This window comes from Podospora anserina, chromosome 5, assembly GCF_000226545.1.
Source record: "Podospora anserina S mat+ genomic DNA chromosome 5, supercontig 9".
NCBI classification, from domain to species: Eukaryota; Fungi; Ascomycota; class Sordariomycetes; order Sordariales; family Podosporaceae; genus Podospora; species Podospora anserina.
This window is the reverse complement of record NW_001914843.1, coordinates 26,351-52,302: the sequence shown is the minus strand read 5'-3', so window position 1 is coordinate 52,302 and position 25,952 is coordinate 26,351. Positions and strand designations below refer to the sequence as shown.

General features: G+C 52.1%; 11 protein-coding genes across 11 annotated transcripts, besides 3 other annotated features; 4 read left to right on the top strand and 7 right to left on the bottom strand.

Annotated features, from left to right (window-relative positions):
* Positions 1–2,837: 2,837 nt before the first annotated feature.
* PODANS_5_7740 (uncharacterized protein) lies at positions 2,838–3,428 on the bottom strand (the record flags this gene model as incomplete). The annotated part of the gene is made up of 1 exon (XM_001904543.1): positions 2,838–3,428. One exon carries the CDS (start codon positions 3,426–3,428, stop codon positions 2,838–2,840), a length of 591 nt encoding a protein of 196 aa, XP_001904578.1.
* A 504-nt stretch (positions 3,429–3,932) lies between these two features.
* Positions 3,933–4,556, bottom strand: PODANS_5_7730 (uncharacterized protein; the record flags this gene model as incomplete). Its single annotated transcript, XM_001904542.1, has 1 exon — positions 3,933–4,556. One exon carries the CDS (start codon positions 4,554–4,556, stop codon positions 3,933–3,935), a length of 624 nt encoding a protein of 207 aa, XP_001904577.1.
* Positions 4,557–5,152: 596 nt separating this feature from the next.
* Positions 5,153–5,240, bottom strand: a tRNA (tRNA-Lys).
* A 325-nt stretch (positions 5,241–5,565) lies between these two features.
* On the bottom strand, positions 5,566–6,514 carry PODANS_5_7720 (uncharacterized protein; the record flags this gene model as incomplete). The annotated part of the gene is made up of 3 exons (XM_001904541.1): positions 5,566–5,784; positions 5,833–6,105; positions 6,488–6,514. The coding sequence occupies 3 exons, from the start codon at positions 6,512–6,514 to the stop codon at positions 5,566–5,568; spliced, it is 519 nt and encodes a 172-aa protein (XP_001904576.1).
* Positions 6,515–7,384: 870 nt separating this feature from the next.
* PODANS_5_7710 (uncharacterized protein) lies at positions 7,385–8,948 on the bottom strand (the record flags this gene model as incomplete). Its single annotated transcript, XM_001904540.1, has 3 exons — positions 7,385–7,751; positions 7,812–8,595; positions 8,651–8,948. 3 exons carry the CDS (start codon positions 8,946–8,948, stop codon positions 7,385–7,387), a joined length of 1,449 nt encoding a protein of 482 aa, XP_001904575.1.
* Positions 8,949–11,575: 2,627 nt separating this feature from the next.
* On the bottom strand, positions 11,576–12,934 carry PODANS_5_7700 (uncharacterized protein; the record flags this gene model as incomplete). The annotated part of the gene is made up of 2 exons (XM_001904539.1): positions 11,576–12,637; positions 12,707–12,934. 2 exons carry the CDS (start codon positions 12,932–12,934, stop codon positions 11,576–11,578), a joined length of 1,290 nt encoding a protein of 429 aa, XP_001904574.1.
* Positions 12,935–14,186: 1,252 nt separating this feature from the next.
* PODANS_5_7695 (uncharacterized protein) lies at positions 14,187–14,512 on the bottom strand (the record flags this gene model as incomplete). The annotated part of the gene is made up of 2 exons (XM_001904538.1): positions 14,187–14,420; positions 14,477–14,512. 2 exons carry the CDS (start codon positions 14,510–14,512, stop codon positions 14,187–14,189), a joined length of 270 nt encoding a protein of 89 aa, XP_001904573.1.
* A 464-nt stretch (positions 14,513–14,976) lies between these two features.
* Positions 14,977–15,068, top strand: a tRNA (tRNA-Glu).
* Positions 15,069–15,263: 195 nt separating this feature from the next.
* Positions 15,264–15,334, bottom strand: a tRNA (tRNA-Gly).
* Positions 15,335–15,406: 72 nt separating this feature from the next.
* On the bottom strand, positions 15,407–17,116 carry PODANS_5_7690 (uncharacterized protein; the record flags this gene model as incomplete). The annotated part of the gene is made up of 1 exon (XM_001904537.1): positions 15,407–17,116. The coding sequence occupies one exon, from the start codon at positions 17,114–17,116 to the stop codon at positions 15,407–15,409; it is 1,710 nt and encodes a 569-aa protein (XP_001904572.1).
* Positions 17,117–17,917: 801 nt separating this feature from the next.
* PODANS_5_7680 (uncharacterized protein) lies at positions 17,918–19,406 on the top strand (the record flags this gene model as incomplete). The annotated part of the gene is made up of 2 exons (XM_001904536.1): positions 17,918–19,291; positions 19,344–19,406. 2 exons carry the CDS (start codon positions 17,918–17,920, stop codon positions 19,404–19,406), a joined length of 1,437 nt encoding a protein of 478 aa, XP_001904571.1.
* A 432-nt stretch (positions 19,407–19,838) lies between these two features.
* Positions 19,839–21,035, top strand: PODANS_5_7670 (uncharacterized protein; the record flags this gene model as incomplete). The annotated part of the gene is made up of 1 exon (XM_001904535.1): positions 19,839–21,035. One exon carries the CDS (start codon positions 19,839–19,841, stop codon positions 21,033–21,035), a length of 1,197 nt encoding a protein of 398 aa, XP_001904570.1.
* A 506-nt stretch (positions 21,036–21,541) lies between these two features.
* Positions 21,542–22,832, top strand: PODANS_5_7660 (uncharacterized protein; the record flags this gene model as incomplete). Its single annotated transcript, XM_001904534.1, has 3 exons — positions 21,542–21,703; positions 21,756–21,952; positions 22,010–22,832. The coding sequence occupies 3 exons, from the start codon at positions 21,542–21,544 to the stop codon at positions 22,830–22,832; spliced, it is 1,182 nt and encodes a 393-aa protein (XP_001904569.1).
* A 197-nt stretch (positions 22,833–23,029) lies between these two features.
* Positions 23,030–24,982, top strand: PODANS_5_7650 (uncharacterized protein; the record flags this gene model as incomplete). The annotated part of the gene is made up of 1 exon (XM_001904533.1): positions 23,030–24,982. The coding sequence occupies one exon, from the start codon at positions 23,030–23,032 to the stop codon at positions 24,980–24,982; it is 1,953 nt and encodes a 650-aa protein (XP_001904568.1).
* Positions 24,983–25,952: the final 970 nt, after the last annotated feature.

Genomic DNA, 25,952 nt, shown 5'->3' with positions numbered 1-25,952 from the left:
GAAAAAAGTAAAGAACGGTTCGGTTGTCTCGGTACATGTGGCTGCAGCTTCCTGCTTCAGGGCCGCGGGCTCTACCAACATCACACGATCCTCTTCACAATATGGTCCCCCATGCTCCATCTCTTACTCCGTTTGCCATCTACGCACAGAGGGTTATTACTGCTATTCAACCAACAGCTCGCGTGAAGATATTCCTCTCACATTATAGTGCCACAGGCCCACGGAACCAAGCACTGCCAACGCCGCCAGACAATACTGTCCCAGCCCAGTCCCCCCTTGAACATCACCCATCAGCGCTGACCAAGTAACTGTCAATATCGACACTGCAACCAATAAGAGAACAGTCCACCACCACACAAGCCCCCAATATATCCCCTCCACAATATAGAACCCCCATCCAGTGGGAATGTTGAAGTGATCATGCGCCTGTCCATCCCATCTTAGTTCAGCCCAGAGCTTCTTCGGCAACATCTCGACGACCATCGGTCCCAGGTGGTCCCCAGGATTGAGGAAAGAGTGCATGAAAATATCCCGTGGGATGGGTAAACCTCCAACTCGGGGAGGACAAGGGCGGAAGTCGTACGCCTGCGTCAACACCTCTTTCGCTGGAGGAATTGAGTTCACCTCGTAGGTCCCGACGACTTCACCTGACCTTTGGAGAAACAGAAGCTGGAATTTGACGTAGTGCATTGTCTTTGGAATCAGGAATGGGTTCCACGTACTCTTCCTCAACGAGTAATAGGCGTTGCGAAGACTCTGGAACAGTTCCCCGCCACATTCAGTGTTAGTGACCTCTACGTTGGCCAGCCTGCGGTGACGGACTCCACCAAGACTACCCGTGTTGACACATAGCAGGAGAAACCGCTTGGTTCCAGTTGGTATGAACGGGGGCAGAACGCTGTTAACTTCTTCGTCCGACGAACTTGTGTGGGGTGAACGCGGTCCCGAATTTGTGGAGTTAGCTTGTGGCAGCTCTGTGTTGGTCGAGGCCTGGCTACTGCTGGATGCTGACGCGCCACCCTGTTCGACTGGTCTCCTGCTGGTAACGGTATGGGCATTTGGGCCGGCAGCCTGGGCCGCAAAATCTATGGCGGCTTGGAGCTGTAACACTGGCACGTGAATATGTAGGCGGTGACCGCACCTCTGGTAGATTTTCATGTTAGGGAGATGTCACCAATATGTCACAGAAGATATGCCTTGTAAGGGGATAGGCTTACACATGTCCATGAGACCTGGACATGGCTCGCTGATGGCGCATTTTGAAGCCTATCAGAGATCATATTTCGATGATGCTGCCACAAGGTTCGTGTTGTCTGGAAAGCCTGTACTGTAGGCACGGATTTCTGCTGATATCCATGTGGATCTATAGGTTTCGAAGAAGGACGAGCCCTTAGCTCGTCGAGCTTGATCGCGCGTCCTTGGGGAACGCTAGTAGGATATGACTTGGATTCACTCCACTGTTGTTTGCTGGGGTCATTTGCCACGTGGAGTTCTTCAGAAGTAATGTCTTTTCTCGTCTTGATTTGGGACGGCTGGGGCACTGCCGCCCTGTATTTGGCCGGAGCTTGTCCGGAAAAGCTCTTTTCGGACAATACTGAGGGTTCAATGGTGGATGAGGTGCTGCCCTCATGGCCTGTCTCGGATTGGGGTCGTTCATTGGTACTCAATTGAGGGTCCTTGAGTCTGGCAGGGGGTATGCCGCTCTTCGCGTTCGTTTCTGGTTCAGGGGCAGAAGAAGAGCCGTAAAGAGGCTCTTGCATCTCCCGGGGGCGCGACAGATTGCCTGACGATGACCGGTAACCGCCGCCGCCATTTCTTGTCTTGATTGTACTCAGCGTGTACGTGCAATATGCGCATCGCAAGTGACCGCAGCTTGGGCAGTACGGGTCCAAGGTATAATTGAGGGGCCCATAGGTACAGTTGTCCTGTATTGAGGTCAGCAGATAGGCGCGTATGAACCGAACAACGCTTTTCCACTTACACAATACCAAACCTGGATGGCGGTTCCCTTAGACGATGACATTACTTTTGTGTTTTTCTTTTCTTGTCCTCAGCTTTTGGTTGTTGCTGCCGTACTTTTCTGTTGTTGTGGAGAGAAGCCTGAAAATCTGCTGACCCCGCTTCCCACATTTTGTATTGTGATTGGAGGGTACCTATGTTTGCAAAACCAAAGGCTGATCGCAAGGTACGTAGGTACCTGCCTGGCAGTTATGTCGTATGCAAGCCACCCGAGCTCCCTCAAGATAGGCTGGCGTAAGGTAAGCGGTCTATCGGTTCGTCAAAAACTTTTTGGAATCTCTTACAAGCTCAGGGCGTTAAGGTAATGTAGATAGTTTCGCCATCAATACAGGTTAAGTGAAGAAGTATGTAGGTATTATGCTATTGACGACTTATATTTACGTATCGCTTGATGTGCCCGGTTCATCTGCTTTTTGGAAACTTACGCCAGTTTAACTTAGGAACAGGTCTGTTTGCTTGCTGCCCAGACTGATTTGATAGGGGTGAGCGCGGCGCTTGCAGTATGTGGCTGGGGCGAAGATGAGCGGCTCCAGGGAGGTGCTGAGCCGAGCCTGGCTCCTCTCGTGCTCATCAGCCACCATGGCAATGCATCCACCAGCTACTGTAGGTATTTTGTTTTGGAATGTTCAATCTGCAGCCACATCAGATGTACGTCGGATATTGGTAGCGGGATCTGACCACCTATCAATGTGTCTAATGTAGAAGTTTATATTCCACAACTTAATCATACCGATCGTTGATCGATGTGATCATATCCTAGGTACTGAAGCTACATTAAATTTCCGTCTGTAACTATTACTGTTTACCTGACTCTCCTATTACTCCTGCCTTGATTCAACACCTTTCACCCAAAAGTCGCCAACAGTAACCGAGCTATAAACCCCCAACTTCCAAGGATCTCTCGGGTTGCCAACCTGAAAGTCAAAGTTCCTCAAAACCTCCACAAAGACCTTGTTCAGCTGAACCCAAGCAAGCATCCGCCCCGGGCATTGCCATCTTCCATGACCAAAGATGACTTCGATGTGTCGGACCATCAAGCTGCGGTGTTCCGGTCCTCGAGTGTTTTCAATCAACCACCTCTCTGGCCGGAAAACATCGACGTCATCCCCAAACACCTTTTTGCTTCGTTGAATGGCGAGGTTGTTAGGAAAGATGTCTGTTCCACCAGGGACGTGTATGCCACAAATCATGTCTCCCTCCGCGGGTACTCTCTTGGGAAAGCCGAAAGCAGAGATGGGCATCATGCGGAGGCCCTCGTGGATAACAGCTTGCATGTACGGTAATTTGAGAGCCTGTTGGTTTGTGATGGGTTCTGAGATGGCTCCGGTCTTGATGGCGGTTGTGATCTCGTCTTTGAGCTTGGAATAGACGAGTGGAGAGGTGATGAGATAGAGGAAGATGGTTCGCATGGGCACGGCAACGGTGTCCGCCCCTGCTATCACGCCGAGGATGACATCAAGCTCGCATTCGCGTGAGGTAAGTCCTTGAGAGATCCAGTCGGCCTGTCATTCTTTTGTCAACCTGCGCTCTTAACCGGTTACCGACGGGACTTTGACATACCAACATATCGCCCTTCTTGGATTCGGGATCCCTAAAACGCTTGGAAACCTCTTCTCTCACCAGGCTTTGTTGTTCAGTATCTGGTTCTTTTTTTTTCTTCGTCTTCATTCTGGACAGACTTACGAAATGAACTTGCCCAAACCATGATTATCCGTCACCTTCGGCCCAGCCTTGCGAATGAACCACCAGCTGCTCGTAAGCCACCTCAGACTCCCCCAACTTCCAACAGTATGGATGTAAGGCGTAGAATAATCCGACATCTCGAAGAACTTGTGAATATCACTATCCGTCTGAAGGTCTCCCCTGAACCATGTCCGTTAGCTTCCATCATCAACACTTTCCAAAGACGAAACTTACCATGCCTCACCCATCAAAGCCTCCACCATAACATCCGCACTAAAATATCTCATCACATTCGTCCAGTTAATCTCCCTCCCCTGCTTGACATACTTCTCCCTCAACAACCTCACCAACTCCACCAAATGCTTATCCACAACCTTATCCATCCACCCCTTATCCTGCCCCTTCCCCCTCCCTTCATACCCCTTAATCAGTTTCGCCTTCCGCACATCATGCTCCGCAGTATCCATCAACGAAACAACCGAGTCCCCCCCATCAACATCAAACCGGATAGTAGTATACCAATCGCTCTTCACATACGGTGACCGCACCCCGTTGATGCGGACAACCTCGTCAAAGTCGCCGACGAGAAGATCGTTCGGGCCGATGCGACAGACAGGGCCGTACTTGTAGGTAAGTTTCTGGAGAGTGCTGAGCATCTTTCCTCGGGCGACACTGCCCACGAACCAGACGTAGGTGAAGTGCGCCAAGAACGGGCCGTTGATGTGTCGGAGTTTGAGATAGGATCGGACATTGGAGATGAGGAGGTAGAGGGCAAAAGGAACCGAGAGGAGGAGGTAAGGGTGGACATCCCAGGCCGCTTGGAGATGCGGGACTGTGGTTGAGAGAAGCGTCATCGTGGGGGAGGAGCGGAGTGGCTTCGGTGCCACCGAAACCTCAAAGAGCAACCAAGCTGTTGTTGTGTGGAAAGAACCAGACTGGGGAGAGCGGGCTTCATCAGGTCTTAAAGGCCCCGAGACCCCTCGTCTCACACACGATGCCCAAATATGTCCCTGTCACAGCCTTGGTGCGGGGCAGAGCTCGACAAACAGGCATTCTGTGGGCGAATTCTCCGAACCCTGTCTGTTGATAGTTGCCTATCCATATCGGGCTGTGACATCTGTACAATCGGTTAGGTTGCATGCGACATGATTGAGTCTATTTGCGAAGGACCGCATTAAACGGGCCTATCAGTGAGCTACCCGAGTTCTTGGCAATAGGATAAGGTGATGATAGGTCCAATCGTGGATAGGCGGCTTGCAGCGTCTTCGATAGACGCATGCAGGTTCATGTGTCTTGGACTGCAGGAGGGGTCCATGTTGGGTGTGTTCATAGGGCTGAGCAGTCAGCAAATGAAACAGTTGCGAGTGTCATCACGAGAACACTTGAATCAACGGAAGTCAAAAAGATTGTCAAAAACAAATGCAAAAAGTATCGTCGAAGACGGGAATTGAGCCCGACGTGGGGGTCGAACCCACAACCTTGAGATTACCGGAGTACTCCATAAGAGTCTCACGCTCTACCGATTGAGCTAGCCGGGCAGGCTAGTATTTGATATGCATCAGGACCGGAAGTAGCACCTACATGCAGTAACAAAACAAAAACGACCTCTGATTATGTTATGTATATGCCAACAACCTCCCTTCAACACCTCGAGCGGCTCAAAAAGCCATCTTTAGTTTCAACGGAGGGAGAGGCGGGACCTGTCGAATGGGTGCCATCTCCCATCCCCAAGCCATCGGTGTCCTGTTCTGAAAGACACCCTCAAAAGCTTCCCGAGCACCTCGGATCGCCTCGAAGCCCTTTGTAAGGACATCTTGCTGAAAGTCTTGCAGAGTCGACTTGAGAGATGCCTCATCTGAGGTGTCAATCGTTCCCAGAACCTTGCTGAGTTGTACTGCGTCCCGTATCGCTACGACGGCGCCCTCTCCGCGCGCTAGACAAGTTGACATCAGCATCTCGGACTTGTCCTTTCCCCAAACAACACTCACCGGGTGTCATGGGGTGAGCCGCATCACCTATCAGTACAACTCGCGACGTCTTGAGGTCTTTTATGCCCTTGACCGCAGAATACCAGATGGACCACTACTTCACGTTAGCATGCGCTATCATCAAGAAGATGGAAACACACACAGCAGAACTCTTCAGCCCTTCCACAGACGTCTTTTCGACAACAATCTTAAACTCCTCCCTCATCTCCTTTATCTCCTCCTTTGCCATCGCCAGCTTCTCCTCATCGGTCATTGTCTTCGTCCAATGCTTCTCATCGGCCACATCCTTGTCAAACCGACTCAAAATCCAGTAATACTCCCCCTTCATCCCCTCCACATCCCCCTCTTCATCAGCCTTGACATTTACCAGCTTATTCAACCCAACAAACAACCCCCACTCCTTCCCAACAGAAACATAAGCCGAGTGCCCATTCCTCAACTGCCGCTTCACTTCCTCCCCCTCAAGCACCACATCCCCAGCCACCACCGCAGCGGGAAATTGCTGTAGCTGGATACAGTCGAGACCGTTAGGGATGCACTTCCTCACTATTTTGATGTCAGCACCATCCCAGTCACTCAGAAAAGCTCAACCAAAAAAGACATACCACCACTAAAAATCCCATCGCACCCCACCACCAACCCCCCCCTCACCACCTCCCCACTCTCAAACCTCACAACCACCCCCTCCCCCTCCTCCCAAACTCCCACCGCCTTCCTCCCCCACCTAATCTCCAGATGCCTCCCCAACATCTCCCTCAGCTTCGCCCGACTAACCCTTACACACGGCGTCTCCTCCCCATCCTGAACCCTAAACGCAATCCCATTCGGCAGGTAGGTCATCAGCTGAGAAGGGAGATCAAGCGGGAGCAAGTGACACGTCGACCACACTGAAGGGAGATCGTCAGGTAGATACTTGACAAAGAGGTTTTCTGGACTGGATCACACACACTCCTCCATTAGTGAAAGGGTCAGGGTAATAGGGGAAGACGTAAGTACTCATGCAAACCAAGACAATACCCCCCCTTCCTCACCGCAGGACCCTCATCCCGCTCAAAGATTTCAAACGAAATCCCCTGTTTCCGTAGACACTGCGCCAGCACCAGCCCGCTGATCCCAGCGCCGATGATGATGACGTGGAGTTTTGGTCGTGAAGAGGTCATGTCGCGGTAAGGGTTGGGGAAAACTAAGGGGACATATCAGCAGTATGAGTGACAGCAGGTTTAAATAGATCAGACAGTTGCACAAATGTCAGCATCCATGCCCGCCTGCCTGTAGATCTTCGACAGCGGGGTAAATAGAGTGTCATCATGCACGGGATTACCGGAGACAATCAGTTTCAAGTCCGGTTCGGCGTCCCGATTTGTCTGGCCGGCGAACGGCATGCAGATATCGGAAGTAATATGCGCTGTGTAACAGAGCGATAATTGCCTTTATTGGCGGCTTCGGAATCAAAAGAGACCATGTTTGTGTCGGTGGTAATCCGGCTGGCCGACTCGTGAAAATGCCAAGGTAGCAAGAATAATCGGGTGCATAAAGAGAAGTACGACTTGTGTGGTAAATCAAGCGGTGCCGTGGCACCATGGTATCATCAACTATAACCAAACCCCCGCCCCCCCCACACCCAAAAAAAAAAAGTTATTCATTACTCCAACGCTTCGTCTGACAATTCGTAACACATACAATCGACCGGCACTCTACACGCGGTCGTTGTTGTCGGTAACGACAACACCCTCTTCCTCCGAAACAACACCATCGTCCTCCACCTTGGCGAGCTTTTGGATAATGGGAGCAGCGAACAGATCACCGCTCACGTTGAGGGCGGTTCTGAAGCGGTCAATGAACCAATCGATGGCGACAACGACGGCGTACATGCCGGTAATCTCGACGTTGACACTGGTGGCAATCATGACGGTCAAGACGAGAGACGAGCTAGGAATGGGCGTGGTTCCGATCGAGGCAAGGGTGGAGAGCAGGACGATGATGACATAGTCGGCACCGGTAAGCTCGTGGCCCTGAGTGGCGGCAAGGAAGACAACGACAGCCGGGAAGTAAATAGCAGTACTGATGACACGAGTTAGCAGGCGTCGGGGGAAAGATTTGACAAGTGTCATAAAAACTTACCCATCCATGTTGATCAAGCAACCCAGGGGCAGGGTGAACTTGGCAAGACCATCGGGGATACCAGTGCGCTTGGCACACTTCATGGTGACCGGGAGCGTAGCGGCACTGGAAGCAGTACCCCAGGCAGTAATCCAGGCAGGCGACTGCTTCATCCAGTAGCTGTAAGGGTTGCGGCGGAGGATGAGGAAGAAGAGGAGCGGCAACACTACAAACAGGTGGAAGAACATGCCGACAAGCGAAGAGCCAATCAGGACACCCAAGTTCTGGGCGATACTGGCAATGTCGAGTCTGAAGAGGTTGGGCAGGATGAGGAAGAAAACACCAATAGGCGCAGCCTTGATCAACCAGGTGATGATGATGGTAATGAGCTCCTCAATCTCCTTGACGACCTTGAGGAGCGGCGAGTTGGGCTTCAGAAGGTATCCAACGATGACGGAGGTGACGAGGATGGCGAGGAGACCGTCTTCGGCGAGCGACTTGACAACGTTTTGAGGGATGAAGGACTCAAACATCTGCTTGACAACGTCGTGAATCTTGGTCTCAGTTCTCTCCTTGATCATGTCCTGGTCATCCTCATCGGTAACCTCCAGAGATTTGGCATCCATAACCTGCATGAGACGGATCCAACCGACGGCCACTGCAATAGTTGAGTGCACAATGGCGAGCAGGGTCGTGAGCACGTAGTATGACACGGACCACTTCGCAACCACAGCACCACCGCCCGTGGACATTGCCCTCAACTTTTGAACAGCGAGAATCATGGCGCAGATAATCAAGGGAAGCACTAGGAACACACTGTTAGCATGCGACGGAGACATTTCGGAATATGAGCATCTTACCAACAGCTCTGAGAGCACGCAACCAGAGCACACCTGGGATACCGATAATGACAGTAGCCGCCTGGGGAATGTTTTTGCTGCCAACCGTGGAGGTAACAGCCATGCCAATGGCGATAGCCAAGATGGCGGCCGTCACGATTTGGAGCGCATGGCCAGGTTCCTTGATGCCGTGCCACCACTTGCGGTTGGGATCTCTTTCGAACATGGGCTCCTCATTCTGGCTCGGGTTAGAAGAGGACTGCTGGATGCCCTCAGCCGAGACGTGCTTGGACGTCTCGTGCTCGTGCTTCTCCGACATGGCTGTTGATGTAGTCTGGAGTTGTCCTATGTGAGAAGAGGGTGTTGGTGACGGTGGGGCCGGAAGGGGGGGGGAGACGGAGGTGGTTATGGAGTAGTGGCAGAACCTCGACGCGCAAGAACAAAAGATCCCAAGGTTCTGGTTCGGGGGTTGCAGGCAGGATATGTACACAGAGGTCGCCCCACCTCCTGATATGGTATACCATGGTCCGATCAACGACCACCACTGGGCGTTAGCTTGCAGGCGGTGGCACTCATGAATGCCACTCTACACTACGGGAGCAGCCCAGAACGTCAGCAATCATGGGCTTGCTTTTGGAAGGTGCGATTGTAGCCGTGTCCAGGCCCGCATCTGCCAAGGGATTGCGACGTTTAACAGGCATTGGGTTTGCCCCGGGGGGTCAACGGGAAAGGAAGGTGATGGACGGGCAGAACAGCGTTGTCCAAGATAAGATGTTCGTTTCTCGTCTTGGCTTATGGGTAAAACGGCATGCCAACTGTTGATCCCTGTCGGTTCGGATCCATTTCAACGTGCCCGCCCACTGAGATGCCGTGTTGAGGCGGCGCCGAGCCCGCCGAGACGCGCCGAGCCTTGTTAGCGGCCTCTTACCGGACGAGGCCCTCTGGGCGGTGGGGCACGCCACCGACATGCTGACGACCTTGCATCCATGTTGGCTCGCGGGTTACTTTTAAAGGAGGAGGAAGGCGAGCGTGATGAACGAGGCTGTCGGTGAGCAGAAGGGCAGATATCGTCAGTTGAGCATGCCATGACTGCCATGTGGACGGAGAACCATCTCTTTCGAGCATGTCCAGCGAAGCCCAGCGGTGCCGAGAACCGTACTAGAGACCGGTCTTATCTATGTGTCTATTAGTTGTTTTTATACTCGTCTGGGTGGGTTATTCCTGATGGCTTTCAGTCGTGTTGATAGAGTTTGCGCTCTGACTGTCGGGCGCACGTTTTGCCGCGACTATGACCAGGGGGATCAATGGGTCGGCGGGCGCTGGACTCTCCACCATGGAGAAACTTTGTTTCGGGCAAGCTTCCCATAGCGAGCTGTTGATATCTGTCTGCAAGGAACGGGGAAATGGCCGGCTGCGATGTCGTGTGGTTTTTCGGGAAAATGTATGTAGCCAAGGGTTCAGAAATCTCCACATTGGGCTGTCGGCAGCCTGCTGCTGCTCGGTCGCTCGAATCGGTTTAGCGCAGAGTGAAGTTCTTGCCTGTTGAGCCGCCGTCACCCTGTCTTTCTGTCTTGGGCTTCCATGTCTCTGATGTATGCAGTTGCGGCTTAATACTGAATCTGTTGGTCATGGAAATGCGACACTTCCACTTGGATCTTCCCTGGATGTGTTCACCGGAAAGCATCGGTCATTGGCAACCCTGGGATTGCCCAGCCAGCCACCGACGTCTTTCCTTGCACATCTGAACTCCCGTCCACGCTAAGGCAACTGTGTGAGATGCCAAGCCGCCAATCGGGGACAGACAAGCTTCCCCGCAAACAGCCTTGGCGCCACGAACGCGGGATGTCGCCATCCCATTTCCTTTCGCCCTTGCAATGCCATCACATGGGATCCTTCCTGATCAGTTCTGGTCACCTCAGTATTTTTGCAAAGAGATCCTTCCACTCGACATGTGCTGACACTCGGCTGTTTTGACATGAGATATCGACACCGAGTCTGGGATGTTCAGATGTAGTGTAGTGTTCCCGAGTGGTGAGCTGCCAAGAGGACCGGCCGTTTCTAGAAGTCTTCCGGCGAGCTTTGGGACGGAAGCCAAGCGCAGTGGATACTTATCTGCTTATCGACTGCAACAGGGCATTTGCACATGCTTACATGTTCCTGCCCTGGGCTCGGACCACCAACCAAGCTTAACCTTGATCCTGCTGATACGGTACCACCTCACCTTGATAGCAGGTGCACCCTGGTGACCCTGTCACTCCTGGATGACAGGTCGATAGCTCATCCTCAGCCAAGCCGCTATCCAACTTTTGCAGAAGGTGCAAGACATGAGTGATAGACGACCTGCCAGTTGGCTGACCAGCTCCGCAAGGCAATGTATGATTCGGTTGACAAGGCAGTCCTATCCATTAGCATGCACATTTCCGGTCTCCCCAGGTTACACTTTGCAGTGTTGGACACCCAACCACGCGGTTCGAATCAAGCACATGCAAGTGAGCACATATTGGGGCAACGCTGCAATACAACTTGATCGACACAGCTTGACCGACAGCTTGGGTTTTATGTAGACTTCCAGAAGCTTGAGTGCCGCATTCCATGACCCCTTTCACCGTGTTATGTCCTGTGCTACCATGGGCCGGACCGAGCCACCTTCTGGGGTATGATGTATCTTACCACGTCTATCTTCGGTGTGCGTCCCTGTCTCCGTCTCACCGTCACGCGACAAAATACCACATCCGGACACCAGATCGCAAGTGGACATGATGTGTACATGCATCGGGTATCAATCTTATTAAACTTACATATCCTAGAATAATAATACTACACTCGCTTCAACAAAAGAAAAACACTAGTAGCTGCTCGTCTGCTTGCTCGGTTCCCAAAAGCCAAATATCAACAGACCAAAAAGACACCATCAGATTCGCAGACCAAACAAAAACTCAGCCCAACTCAAACCATCTGATCACCCCTCCCATCATACCGCCCAACGCTTCCTGTTCCCCTCGCCACCGCCGGATCAGGATGAGCAACACCATTCCCATACCCATTCACCGGTGGCGCCACTCTCGAGTGAGGACTCACCGCGCTCCCATTCCTCGCATACGTCTCACTGCTCCTTCCACTGGCCAACCCCTTCTTCTCCACCGGCCCCCTCACACTCCCCCTCCCCACCCTCGTGCCCTTCCTCCTCCCCCAACCCAGCTTCTTTGTCCAGGTAGCCTTGTGATACGTAGGCAACAACCGATCACCCTCCATCTCATACCCAAACGGCGCCGCCCTCTTCAACGGCACATGATTCCACCTCCAATCCCAAACCGCCGCGTACACCAACCGATAACAGGCAATACTCGTCCCGATCCCAATGATACTCCCCGCCAAAATATCATACCAATGATGTGCCTGATCAACCGTCAAACAACTCGCCAGCAATGTCGCCCCCAACACCGGCGCAGTCAACAAGACCAACCAGTAAAAGCTCGTTTGGTAGTTACCCCAAACCTTGAGCTTCGCGTTCATCCACAAAAACAAAAACCCATACCCCGCCCACGCACTTGTGGCATGGCCAGAAGGGAAGCTCGTTATAGCCGTCTTGATCGCCGCCTTGTCCGGGTTGGTGCAGATTTCGATCGTGTACATGATCTGCTGAAACCCAACACCATTCAACCCCGTCGCATTATTACTCGACGCAAGGGAGATATCCGGCTGGCAAATATCCAAAAAATACGGCCTGAACCCCCCAATCAAATTCTTGATAACAACCTGGAAGAAACTCGACAAGATCATCGAGTACAACAGCCCCAAAACAGCATTGTTTAAGTCCCAGAATGACTTGATCCTGATTTGCGCCAGGAAAATAACCCCAAGCGGGATCACAACCGCGATAACGCCCGAAAGTTGCGGGCTGATGATCCACCCGCGGTGAGGGTAGGCGAGTTCGGGGTAGACGATATCGCCAGACTGGTTGAAGGTGATGGGGAAATTGCGGGTGGAGGCATAGGGAGCTTGGTAGATCTACCATCACAACAAACATCAGTATCATGACCAGGCAAGTCAGCACCAAAAACAAAAAAGAAAACTCACCCCCAAAGCAGCACCCCCAAAAACAGCCATCGCAAGCAAATCCTTCCACGAGACCAAAATCCACCTCTTGACGAACTGCATCAACCGCGACGACTTGCTCCCCTTGGCATTCGTACTCCCCGCAGCCGTCGTGCCAGCAGTACCATTAGAAATAGCCTCATCCAAAGCGCGGGACTCGCGACGCCGGTCGCGGCCCCGTTGGTAGAATTTCGGAAGCCCCGATGACATGGCGTCCTATCCTGTGGTTGCCCTTGTCGAAGTGTAATGTCTTGGCGTATGGTGGGTGATATTCACAACAAAAATCTCGCGCGCGCCCAGAAAGCCGCAGTCTTAGCTATCTCTTTTGAAGATCCCTAACAAACAACAAGATATACAAGTGTGGAAAAAACAAAAGTACAAAAAGGTCTGGAACACCCACCCAACGCCCATTTTGTGTCCGTCCCCTCTCTTGTCCAGCCCGACACCCTCTGCCAGAATTTCCTTGGTCTTGGTCACAAAAAGCCGCCCATCTGTGTCGTCATTGCTCTTTTTCCCGCTCGTGTTTCATTAATGCCCGTCAAATCAACGAGTGATGCCATGTGGCTTGCGGCGGCAGATCGATCAGAGCACTGCATGACGTCATTACACCAGCCAGCCTTGGCACTGCAAGTGCACCGCCGGTCCTTTGACCACGGCTCACTCACCGTTGGACAAGACGGACGGGCTTTTTGTCAGAGGAAAGCATATGATTGGGTCATTTGGGGAAATGAGTCGTCACAACCGTCTTCTGGGGAGCCCTGGAAGACAGATGATGAAAGGGCCTCCATAGATGAGATCGTATAGGATGTAAGACCTATCAAACGCCACTGCGTAGGTAATCAAAAGGCGTTGAAAATATACCAACAGGCGTTTAGAGATATAAGCACGAGGGGTGTCAAAATGATTGAGGGGTATGCTAACCTTCAATGGGCTGTCAAGGGTAGCAAGACGAGTGAAGCCCGTCTTTCAAGGTCTAATCCATATCAATTAAGGTATACTACGAGACGATGCTTGCCATTCAGCTACGCCCGGCGAATCAACAGTTCTCCAGGCCCACAATAATACTCCAGCCACCTTCATGCCACACCTGTCCCGATACCCTGTCCAACGCCGATGCGTCCTTTACCAGTGTGTTGAGCCCGGGCCTGACGCACATCTGGGCAAGGTGTTCCGCACCGTCAGCCAGGGTCTTCATAGACTTGAGACGCTGTACACGCTGGATCTGTATAACCTCATCAGCTCTCGACCAAGACCCCAGGCATAAAAAAACACCCACGTTATTGCACCATTTGATGGCCGAGTCCCACGCACAGCTGACACGACCACAAGTACCAGGTGCAAGTTCGGGCACCTCGAACGGAAGTCTCCGAAGATACTCGATTCCAGTCCTGATATGTCGCCTCGGTGCGTATCTCAGTGGTTCACCACACTCAGTCCTCTTGCCCTCAAAGTTGACCTCATCCTAGAAGGGTGCTTGAAGTGGGGGGGACCAGGGGTCTTCGTCCGGGAGATGCCCAGGCACGAATTCCTTGTCGAAGGACGGGTTAATCTTGAGAACGTGGTCGTAAACCTGCTCAATGGTGCCGTTCACGTGGATAAATGGGCCGTTGGGAAATGCTTGGACCGTCCATTGGAGGTCAACATCGCGACGGACTGGATAGGAGGAGGGGGATGGACTGCCGAGGACGATGCTCTGCTAGAATACAGGTGTTGGGAGGGTGACGGAACTCAGGGATATCATGCCTCACATACCGCGAACGAGAGGAGGCCGACCGTGGCGAGCTTCATGGTGGAGCTGATGACTGAGATGGGAGAAGAGTTGGAGAGACAGATAACCTGGATAATGTATACAGAGAAGTGATGCCGAGAGACGATTGGAGAGGAGTGTCGACCTGGCGTTGATGGTTGCAGGAGGAAAATGCAGTTTGGCGCAGAGTGCAAGCTAGAAATAGTTCGGTGTCGCCGTCTCTCAATGTGGTGCTTTCCCACGACTGGAAGCCAACACTCCGTCAGACGATGACAGCCTGGCTTTTGGGCAGCGACGTAGGGGAGTGCGTCATGTCATCAGGGAGGACCTTTCCTCAGGCTTTAGACTGGAAAAAGAATGGGAAAGGGCTACGTTGTGCAAAGTACCTAAGGGAGGTGATCACCCCTTTCATTGCAACGCGATGGCTGCCCGACATCAATCACCTTTGGAACTTGGAGTTTACCTCCACACCCACTGCCATCAATCGGGACCACACACGATTCAATCGGGTATGGTGTAGCGGTAACATCGTTGACTCTCACTTCTCAGAAGTGTCTGTTCTCTCAACAGCCCCGGGTTCGACTCCCGGTATCCGAGTCTCTTTTTTCCATTGTCAAGCTTGCATCTTTTTAACCCCCTCTCTCGTTTAAAGCCGTAAAAGGAATGGGCATTTTCTTCTCCCATGGCAAAGTTTAACTAAGCGCATTACTTCTAAGGATGCTTGGCAGCAAAAAGAGCAGATCAACAGTGGTTGATAAAAGGTGTTGTAGATCCAAGGATCAACATATCAGATGCATCAGCCGTGAATCGAACACGGGGCCCATCGATGGCAACGATGGATTTTACCACTAAACCACTGATGCTTGGATTTGATGAAGGTACTTGGCCAGTAATTGTCTTTCTAAACTCTGGACGTGGCATGGTTTTGAAAAGGCTCACACAACGACAATCTCCTTCCACTCCGAAACACCATCATCAAACCAGTACGGCTCGGCCACATCCGCGCCAAAGTATGCCTGGCCCACACGGCGAAAGATTTCGTCCGAGAGATCAGGATGCTCTCTCCCATCAACCTTGTCAAGCAACAGCCCCTGACCACGATCAAACCCATCCCGGAAGAAGGTGCAAATTTCAAGACACCAAAATTCCACCTCCGAATCCTTCGGCCACTCACCAACAAAATCCACGGTCAACGACAGGCGGTTATCAAACCCGTACGGTTCATCCGGCCACCTGCTAGCAGCATCCTCCGCTGCGCGTCCAGCATGCCCGGCCCGAATTCCACTGCTCGACCACAAAACCTTGCGCATCCTGCCACGAAGCCGCATAAAACCGTTACCCACCCTCCCAAAACGATTCCTCGTCGACACCAGCGTCGTCTCAACATGAAGCAGCGAACAAGAAAACTTCAGATTGAGGCGCTCCTTGGTAAATCCATGCACCGCGCCATCAACCGAAGCCCACGACCAAGACGGAGCTCTATACACCCCCTTCGGCCTCACCGCGGTATTGAAGCTTACTTGCCAAAGACACTGATGCAGAAAGTCTTCCTTCCATAGCCCAGCATAATATTCCGTGACTGGCTTGGTGAGGGAGTACTCCTCCGCAATAGCCGAGACAGCAGGGAGCTTATCCAACCCATCAGTGAGAAACCGCTGGCTATACTTGAAGACGATTGTCTCCCAACCAAACGGGTGTTCATCCCGCCCCAGATTTTGATTTCCCGGGTCGAGATTCTCCACCATTTGTGCTGCAGGATCGTCGCTCGTGTCGCGCAGGTAGATTGAAGCCGGTGGCGGATCGAACACATGCTCGTATCCACCATCCCGATGCCTGGCCTCTAAACACGAGTACACCAATTCATGCATGCCATACGCCAGTATCCTTGTCGAGAGCTGCGTCTCCTGAAATGTCCAACCGCGAGTAAAGAGGTTATAGTCACTGAGGGTATCGTGCTTTGGAAAGGCAAGGATCTCCCCAAAGACGTTGTCATCCAGCCGGGCGGAGATGATGGAGGGCTGGTACTTTGCTCTTGGGGCGAGAAAACCGTCAAGGCTGGTCACTGCCTTTGCTGCGACGATGGTGAAGGAGGCGCCGAGGTAGATGCGGTGCATCTGGGATATCTGCTCGTCTCTGTCCTCATCGTCGTCTTGAACGATTGCCATGGCGTCTACCCAGAGGTAGCGGAGGCCGATACCGTGTGTTACTGTCAACGCATCCTGAAGCGTTTGGGGTAGGATACCCATTAGGATTTCTTTCTCGTAGGTACCCAAAACACTTCTGATGGTCTTGGACTTTTGGTCACCGCCCCAGCAGTAGCTCAGCGCGGCATAACGACCTGGCGTGGGGTTTGTGACCAATCGAGCGCAAAGACTCCCCGAAGCTGCGGTAGTGGTCACTTCGATGAGCCTTTTGGGCATGTAAGCTCGCTGGAATGCGTTGCATAGTTTGTGGTTCCGGAGGCATTCGTTTAGCCAGCCTCGAACACGGGTGAAGCTGAGTTGGGAGTTGGGAACAAGGTTCGGTGGGAGCTGATACCCAAGAAAAGGGTGCAAAGCCTTTTGTCCTGGGATGGTGTACAGGGAGAACTCTCGAAACTCTCCTTTCCGTCGTCCAGGGTAGAGTCTGCATCGGCCATTTTGCATCACTATCTCGAAAGGAATCCTGCCAGGAGAGGAACCCCATACATCGTTTCGTATCGCATAAGCGGGGTCGTCATCAGCGAGGAGGTATCTGTAGAACGCGCATCCTTTGTGGCTGGCGGCTCTTGCTTGGTCGACAGTCAAGGGAAACTTTCTATTGGCGGTCGTCCACCCTTCTCGGGCCCAAGCATCCCCACGGAACGTGACGCGGGCTAGTTGCCTGCGCAAATCAACGGCTATTGCAACGCAGTGCGGGCAGGAATGTGGTTTGGCGAGGGGATGACTTTGCGCTTCCAGCTGATGGCGTAGTATCGAGCTTGACGGCGTTGTGTCGTGGTTCTCTTTGGTTTCGGCTGGAGGCCCTCGATGTGCTATCCGATGGCGTTTCGGCAAGTCGTCTGCAGAGTCCGAATTCTCGGACTCGTGGAATTCTGGACGGACAAATGATGGAGGGAGTCGAAAGTGTGGCTAGGTAATTCATTATTAGAGATCTGAGATACCTGTGTGGAAATTGGAAACTCACCCAAGGTTGGCTATCTTTGGTTTGGTGTCGTCTCTTTGCTTTGGCTGCCCTGGCACCCACTTGGGAAACTGAGTCGCCGTCAGAGCTGCCATGATCAGTTGCAAGCGTTTGCATGGTGGTGTGTAGTGCTTTCCAATTTGTGTCAGGTATCCTGAGCAGGGCCAACCAGGCAGCGGCGTGCGGGGTTGAAGCCAAACGGAGCTCAACCCAGGCAACCAATTTTCTCGGTGTTTGTTTGGCACTCTTTTCCCTGGCCACACCTCTTATTTAGCACAGCAACAATGCCACTTATTATAAGGCTCCCGTCAGAGATCATGGACAATATATGCGGCAACTTGGACTCTCACAACACTCTGTCCTCGATTCGTGCATCATGCCGCGTCCTGAAAGCAGCGGCAGATCGACACGCGTTTCGACACATCAAGTTTTGCATGCACCATGAGGACTTTGACGTCTTACGAAGCATCGTCAACGATTATCGCGCCGAGCATGTTCAGTCGCTGACATACAACACTCGAATCATGAGGAGATACCAGTCTAACAACAACGATATTCCATATGATCCATACGATGATGAGCTTCCAGATATCTTTCATCTCGCCGACATCCACCGTCCGCCGGTCGATGAAGCCTGGATCGCGGCAATGAGAGATGTTGTCGACAGCATACATCGCGATCAGGTTCAAATTTTGGCAGTGGGCGAAGACTTTGACTTTCTCCGAGAGGTGGTCCCCAAATTCCCCAATCTCCGGGAGATCATCGTTGCGGGCGATTATCCAGACAGTAACAGGCACCGGAACAGGGAGCCCAACGCCACGAAACCCATACTGAGGATACCGGCATACCAATGCCTCAACCTGGATATGACAGGCGTGTCACATGTGGAGGGGACAGCTCGACATTTGCGAGCCATCTTAGAAGCAGTCCAGGCAACTGGCGGGTCACCCCCACGTCTCATCTCTATTCAGGTGGGCTTCCTCAGCCTCCTAGCGACAGATGAAAATTTTGAGCGTTCCGATATGCCGTCTGCGCTCCCGCCTTGGCCATTTCCCCCGATCTACCCCTTACAAAATTCTCTGAGCACGCAGCTCTCGGTACTCACTCACTTTGGCATCTTGCTCGGCAATGAACGGCCATGGGTAGATGATCCACGCAAATGTTCGGTAGTCAAGAGTCCTCGCATCAATTTCGTCCACGACATCATTAAAACAATGCCGAATTTGCAATCTTTGACACTGGGTGTTAAGTATGAATTTGCGTGGCTTTATGACCTCATTCCCTATGATCATCATTGGGAAAGACTTCACACTGTTCACCTTACAAATATGGGGTTTGGCTACGAAACAATGCTCGACCTCCTCCTTCGACACAAGCAATCACTCAGAACCATTGTCTTGGAAACCTGTTGCGTGCGAGGGTGGGATGATGCCAAACGGCAACATATAGGCTGGGACCAGTTTATCCCTGATCTCAAAGCTGGGTTTTTGCCTCACTCGCTGGATTTTACTTTCTTCCACAGTCTTCGAGAAGAGGCCCAGGGTGCTTGGGATGTGGACCCTGAATGCATGCCGATGGTGCGCTCATATTTCAGAGACAAAAAGGCTTCAAAACTTGAGCCACTGCCGCGGATAAGCGACGAAAGAAGAGCAGGCAAGGTAAGTGTACTTGGCTGCATATCGGTGAACAAAGCAAACTGACAGAATTTAGATCACTCTCCAAAGGCCACTTGAGATTCTGAAAAGGACCTCCTTCTTTTCGTATGAAATGTGATTCTGGAGTGTAGGGGTTTTTGAGACGAGATCTACACATGTCTTGCTGTTGATCCGAGAGACATTGTATGAGTACCTTGTTGTTTAGGTTCAGCCGTCCTTTGTATCTGTTTTGTATAACAATAGGCACTTTTTGTCAGTCGCACAGTCAATGTTTCAGGGCCATGCATCTTCCTTTGTATAGACCAAAAAGTCCTGTACGCCGGAATGCTTCCCCGTAGGAATTCAACACAGACCACGAAATACCAGACAAGCTTTGGCCTTGTCCATTGTCCTCTCCGCGGGCTGCTTCCTCGCAGATCCATCCTTCATAAGTCCAGGGAGCCCATGAACCTTTGCCAACATCTACTCAGCAGCCTAAACCTTCACTGTTCGATTACTTCCATCAGTCAGCATCAAAGTGTATCATTTTTCAGTATCTCACAGAAACGCCATGCTTCACAACTATTCTCCGGACGGGGCAGACCCGTCAAGCTCCGGTGACCACCGTGCCCATAGCCTGGGGTACTGTCACCATGGGATTCACCGTCCCCTTCCGCCAAAGTCTCCAAGCCCTGTCCTGAATGACCCTCCTGCAGGAGCCCAAACATCCCGTCGAAGCCCACCAGTTGTGGAATACCCCGATTACGGGTATCTCACCCGCGCTCGAGAACTGCGCCGACAGCAAGCCGAGGAGCAGCGCCGAGCGGCAAACCAGCAACAGTGGGCTCACTACTGGCAAACCCAGGAAGAAAGAGGGCTGGCCAAAGCCCTGGAGGATTCCTTCATCACTGGAACCGCCCACCGTCTCTTTCTCAAAAACAAGGAGCGCGAAAAAGACCGGGTCCGTAGGGCTCAGGAGGCGTTCCTAAGAGAGCAGCAACGCCGTGACGCCGACTGGGCCCGAGAGCAATTATACATTGATCAGTACCACCAGCACGAGAAAGAGAAGATGGAGCGTCGAGAGAGAAGAAAGGAGAGAAAGGCGCAGCAGCAGCAGCAGCAGCGTGTTTCTTTTGTCACCCCAGTCTCGAGCCCCACTACTTCTGCTCCAGTTCCAGTGATTACATCGCCAACATCGACACATGCCAGCTTGACCTCGAGCGGGAACAGCACGGAGGAGATCAGCAATCCGGAGAATAAACAGCTGCAACGACTCGAACGACGGTTTCAGTTGCGACGTCCATCTCCTGAGAATGACAACCCGAGCACGGGGAGGGAATTGTACCAGAACCCGTTTATGGAACCCGCTTTATGGGGTTATCACTCCTCGCCTCCACCCGCTTCTCCCACGGAAACGACATCTCATACGATTTCGCTTTCTACCCTGCCGCCGAGAAGCCCGGTGTCATCGACCTCGTCGTATCTTCAGCATCACTCTGACAAAGAGAAGGAGGTCAAAGAGCAACAAAATGACAAGCAGCGTGCACAGGAGAGAGTTCACGACTGGTTCGGAGCTAGGGAGGGGGGCCGGTACAGATCTAGGAGTCATTTTAAGAAGGAGACAAGGCGTTCTCGATCTCGTTCGCGGTCAGGTAAGCTAGGTGATGGCTATCGTGAGACGGTTTGGGAAAGGGAGGAGAGGGAGATAAATGTGGCGGCTGAGCGGTGGGGTTTTGATGATGGCGATGGAGGCAAGACTGAGGGGTAGGTGGGCGGATAACGGTGGGAACGCCGGGGGTCGAGGCGAGTGGGAGGTGTATCGTGACTATTGATAGACAGAGGTTGGATGAAAGCTGGATTGAGGGATGATTGATGTTTTGTTTCCGCTGTAATTGTTGTATCGAAGTATCATTAAGCCTGCATAACCTTTTTCATTACATGGTGGCACAGCCCCGCACAAGGTCCCAACATCTCAGCATATTGTGGAGCATCAAGACCATCCCTTCGGCCAATCTTGTTGGCCGAAGGTGCTTACCCCTCCCAGAATGTGCTTGTTGGTTTAGTGGCAATCCTCTCAACATTTCCACTCAGCAACTACAGCGACAACCAAGTTAAGCATTGTCATCAGGTGTTTCCATCCTTCTTTTACATCGATATGGAGGACACAGCCCCGGCTATTGTGATTGATACTGGGTGAGTGATCCTCATGGCAAGGCCTTTGACGTGGCAGGAAAGACTGACTGATTATGATGTGCAACGTATAGATCTTTAATCATGAAGGCTGGCTTCGCTGGTGATGACTACCCAACCACCGTATTCCGTATGTATCTCAAACGGTCCAATACTGCAACAGAGGAACTGTTGACATCTGCACCAGCGTCTGTTGTCGGGAGACCAAAGGACCATAAGTGCGTCTGCGCCCCGGGCTGTCAGGGTGTTCCGGCTGACCATCCATCTTTACAGGACCTCCGCTGATGTTTGCGGCAAGGAAAACTATGTTGGTGACGAAGCTCAGTCGAAAAGAGGGATCCTCGAACTTTGCTACCCGATAGAACAAGGCGTCATCACAGACTGGCAGGACGTTGAAGCAATATGGCATCATGCACTCTACCACGAACTGCGTGTTGAGCCCCACGAGCACCCCATTTTGATGGAACATGCTCTTTTCACTCCCGATACCAGCAAGTAAGCTGCCACTATCTGACCGAATTAACCTGACGGAAAAACTGACTGTTCTTCCAGGGAAAAAATGACACAAATCATCTTTGAAACATTCAACGTTCCTGCCTTCCATGTGGCACTCAACCCATCGCTGGCACTCTACGGCATGGGAAGGACTACGGGGCTCGTGGTTAACTCTGGGGATAGCGTGACCCACGCAGTTCCATTAGTACATGGTGGCCATGAACGGCTTGGAGTCCCAGTCCGAGATTCGATAAGCAGACTTGACCTCGGTGGACGTCACATTACCGATTACATGATCAAGCTCCTGAGAGAAAGCGGCCACAACTTCGTCCCCACCACGAGGGAGCACGAGGTTGTCGAGAACCTCAAACATTTGCGTTGTTACACTGCGTTTGACTTTGAGAACGAGACACGATTGTGGGTGGAAAGGGAGTCAGGTCCTACGTTTCAGCTTCATGAAATCTCGCACGAGCTTCCTGATGGGCAGGTAATCAACCTGACCAACGAGCGTTTTCGAGGCCCTGAAGCTATGTTTCGGCCATCGGTACTAGGTCTTGAAAGCAGGGGAATACATGCTTTGGTGTGTGATGCCATCATGAAATGCGACTCCAGCATTCAAAAGGAACTGTTTGGTAGTATTTACCTGGCTGGTGGGAACATGATGTTTTCTGGATTCGCAGATAGGCTGCAGAAGGAGATCGTGGAAATGGCCCCGTCATATATGTCCGTCAAAGTTGTAGCCTCGCCTGGGATGAAATACCTGACGTGGGTGGGAGGTTCAGTGCTCGCGTCGTTGTCGACCTTTAAGGATATGTGCATATCAAGTCAGGAGTATGATGAGATGGGGCCGTCAGTCGTTCATCGGAAATGTTTGGCTTGAGGAAGATACAATTCTGAGGCAAGGTTGATATCACCTGGCATGTCAGCTGACGATAGTCGATGCCAAGGACTCCTCCTTCAGCTCAGCATTCAACCTGAGCCTGCTGAGCCTCACTGGCTTCAGGACGACCGTTAATACCTCAGCTCAACTTGACCGCGTTGTTCTTATTCCTCACAACCTGCCAAAAGAGAAACAAGATGACGGAATTCACATACAAGCATGCCCCTCTTGAACAGGGCCACATCCGCCTCCTCCGTCTAGAGTGGCCATGCTCGGAAAAACTTCAACCAGACCACCCCGCTCCAGACGGGTCAATCGCAGCAACACTCACCCACCATGATCTTTCCGGTCCCCCGCCTCCCTACACCGCCCTCTCCTACACTTGGGGTGACGAAAAAGAAAGGCTTCGCCCCCCTCAAACACTCAACATCGCCTCCCCTGACTCCACTCCCGAAACCTTCCCCATCCACCAGTCAAACCTCTACGCCTTCCTCCGCCAGGCCCGTCCTGACCTAGTCCCATCTCACAACGGAGCAACCTCCCGCCGGGCAGCCAACGTAGGCTACATCTGGATCGACGCAATCTGCATCAACCAAGCCGACGAAGAAATTGCCAAAAAAGAAAAGACCGCCCAGCTAAAGATCATGTCCCAGATCTACGCCTCCGCCTCCCGAATCATCATTTGGTTAGGTCCCGTCAGGGAACACAAGCTTACCCTTGACGCCCCCTTCCCGGAGAACCTCTGGCCTGCCTACCCGACAGGGCACGCAATGGATACCTACCAACGCGTCGCCGTTGCATGGGCGAACAGCCAGCTACCTGATATCTCGCCTACTTCTCTGTTAAAGATCGTGAACCAGGTGGACTGTGCCTGTCTCGAAGCTGTGACTCGGTTGAGCTACTGGAAGAGATCCTGGATTTATCAGGAAGCCTCCACACCGAATGTACCCCGTGAGTTCTGGATGGGTGGCCACGCGCTTTGGTTTGAAGCTTTGGAGGTGGCGAACGGGGTGTTTCATTCGCATATGTTGGAGTTGGGGTTGAATAAAATCCCTAGTCCGAGTCCGCTAAATGTTGATATTGCGTACCTGCAGGAACTAACCCTGCTCCGGCAACATGGGAAGGGGGGGCTGTCGTTGTTGGATTTGATGGTCAAGACTAATAGTCTTGATGCTCGATGGCCCGTGGACAAGGTTTATGCTATGATGAACATAGCGAGGGATATTTATGGGGAGAAAGACGGCGATATCTTCAATTCTGTGAGGGTAGATTATGAGCTGCCAACAGAGGATGTCTACATGGATGTGGCGACCTTGATCATCGAGACGACAAAGGAGCTGGATGTGCTGTTGTTTTGTTCAGCGGGGCAGTATAAAGGGCTCAAGAGCTGGGTGCCGAACTTTTATCGGTTTGTGTACTCTGTTCCTTATCGCACAACGGAGGTGTATGACGCAGGGGGAGGGAAATCATCGGGCAAAAAGCCACGGTTTTCTCTCAACAAGGTGGCGCAAACTCTGTCGGTGTGGGGAGTGAAGGTTGATGTGGTTGTTGGGATTTATCCTTCGATGAGGCGGCCATTGCAGTGGGGTGATTACACTTCCAAGACTGAGTTTTGGCAGCCAATCTTTGGGCCGTGGATAAGGTCGTTGGCGCGGTTCGTGTTCCCTCAGCCTGATGGAGACGTGGTTGAAGAGGCATATGTCGGTGGTGGAACTCTGTCGGAAGCTGTTGACTCGGCTTTGTCTTGGGGTATGGCGCCTGGTTATGGCACGTTGAAGCGTGATGTGGATGTGCCGCACTGGCCGCTGCTGGAACAGGCGCAAGCTTCAGCAAGTGAGAGGGAACCTGAAGAAATCTCTGTGGAGCGGCAGGGCTTCCAAGACTTTCTTATGCAAACCAGCGCAATGGCTTTTTTCAGGGCTTCAAGAGGCTATTTGGGTGTTGGGGATGAGAAGATGGCTGCTGGTGATGTGGTCGTTGTGGTACCTGGCTTGGCAGTACCTCTTGTTTTGCGAGCAATCCCCTCGTATGAGGCCGGTGGTTCAGCTGATGGAGCTCGGTGGCGGCTAGTTGGACCATGCTACGCCAAGGGGATCATGGATGGCGAGTGGCTTGGAAAGCGGGAGGAGCAGGAATTTATTCTTATCTAGCCTTACTGTGGAATAAACCTTTCACCACGCCAGCGACGCCAGTTAAACCCCAGCCCACATGCTAGGTATCTACACACGGTACTATCAAAATTCCAAGCTTCGAAGGTCCCGGGGATTTAAGTCCCGAGACCACGCACCCCATGAGCTCTTTGTTCTTCTGCTGCTTTTGAGCATCAAGGCTATCCTGTTTCAACCTCATCACAGCTAATGCATTCAACATGTGGATCTTACCACCATAGTATCACAAGCTACGGACAAAGGACATGCCTCCAACGCCAGTGTCCTATCCAGAGCTAACGCTCTGCGACCTGCCCAAAAAGACGTTCTACTACTATTCATATCTTGGTCCCAGCCTGATTTTGATTGGAGAAGTATGGCGCAAAAAGCAAGCGGAAACAGACTATTCTGGATTGCTCAGCAAGATAGTGTCAGACGTGTCACGGCGGTTCCCACAGGCGTCATGGGGACGTGCAATATCTGATACCAAGTTCGCCTTTTACGAGGACGGATCTACCAGTTGAATCAATCGCAAATCACTCATGATGAAGCAAAAAGATTTTCTGATCATCCCGCCGAAGACTTCCAATACTGGACTAGGAAGTTGTGACTGTGGCACGAACGTGCATCCCATCAGCCTGGAGACATTTCGTGGGCTTTATCAAACATATCATGGGCTCACCGCCATCTACTATCACCATTCGTGGAATGCGCAGTTTCCATTTGTTGGAGCGGAGGTTGAAAATCTCAAGGCTGTGAATACCTCCAGGGATACCAATCGCCATTCGCGGATTTTGACAAGACACTGGTATGTCTCCTAAGCCACGAGTTCGGCTGCCACTGCAAGGCTAGTGCTTACCAAGGAGCTATGTAAGTATCATGCAGACATACCTACTACCCATCTGCCTGCTCGCCGTACACTGAATGTATAGATAGCATGGGTTGCTCTCGCTGTTTCACAGACTTCTCACTG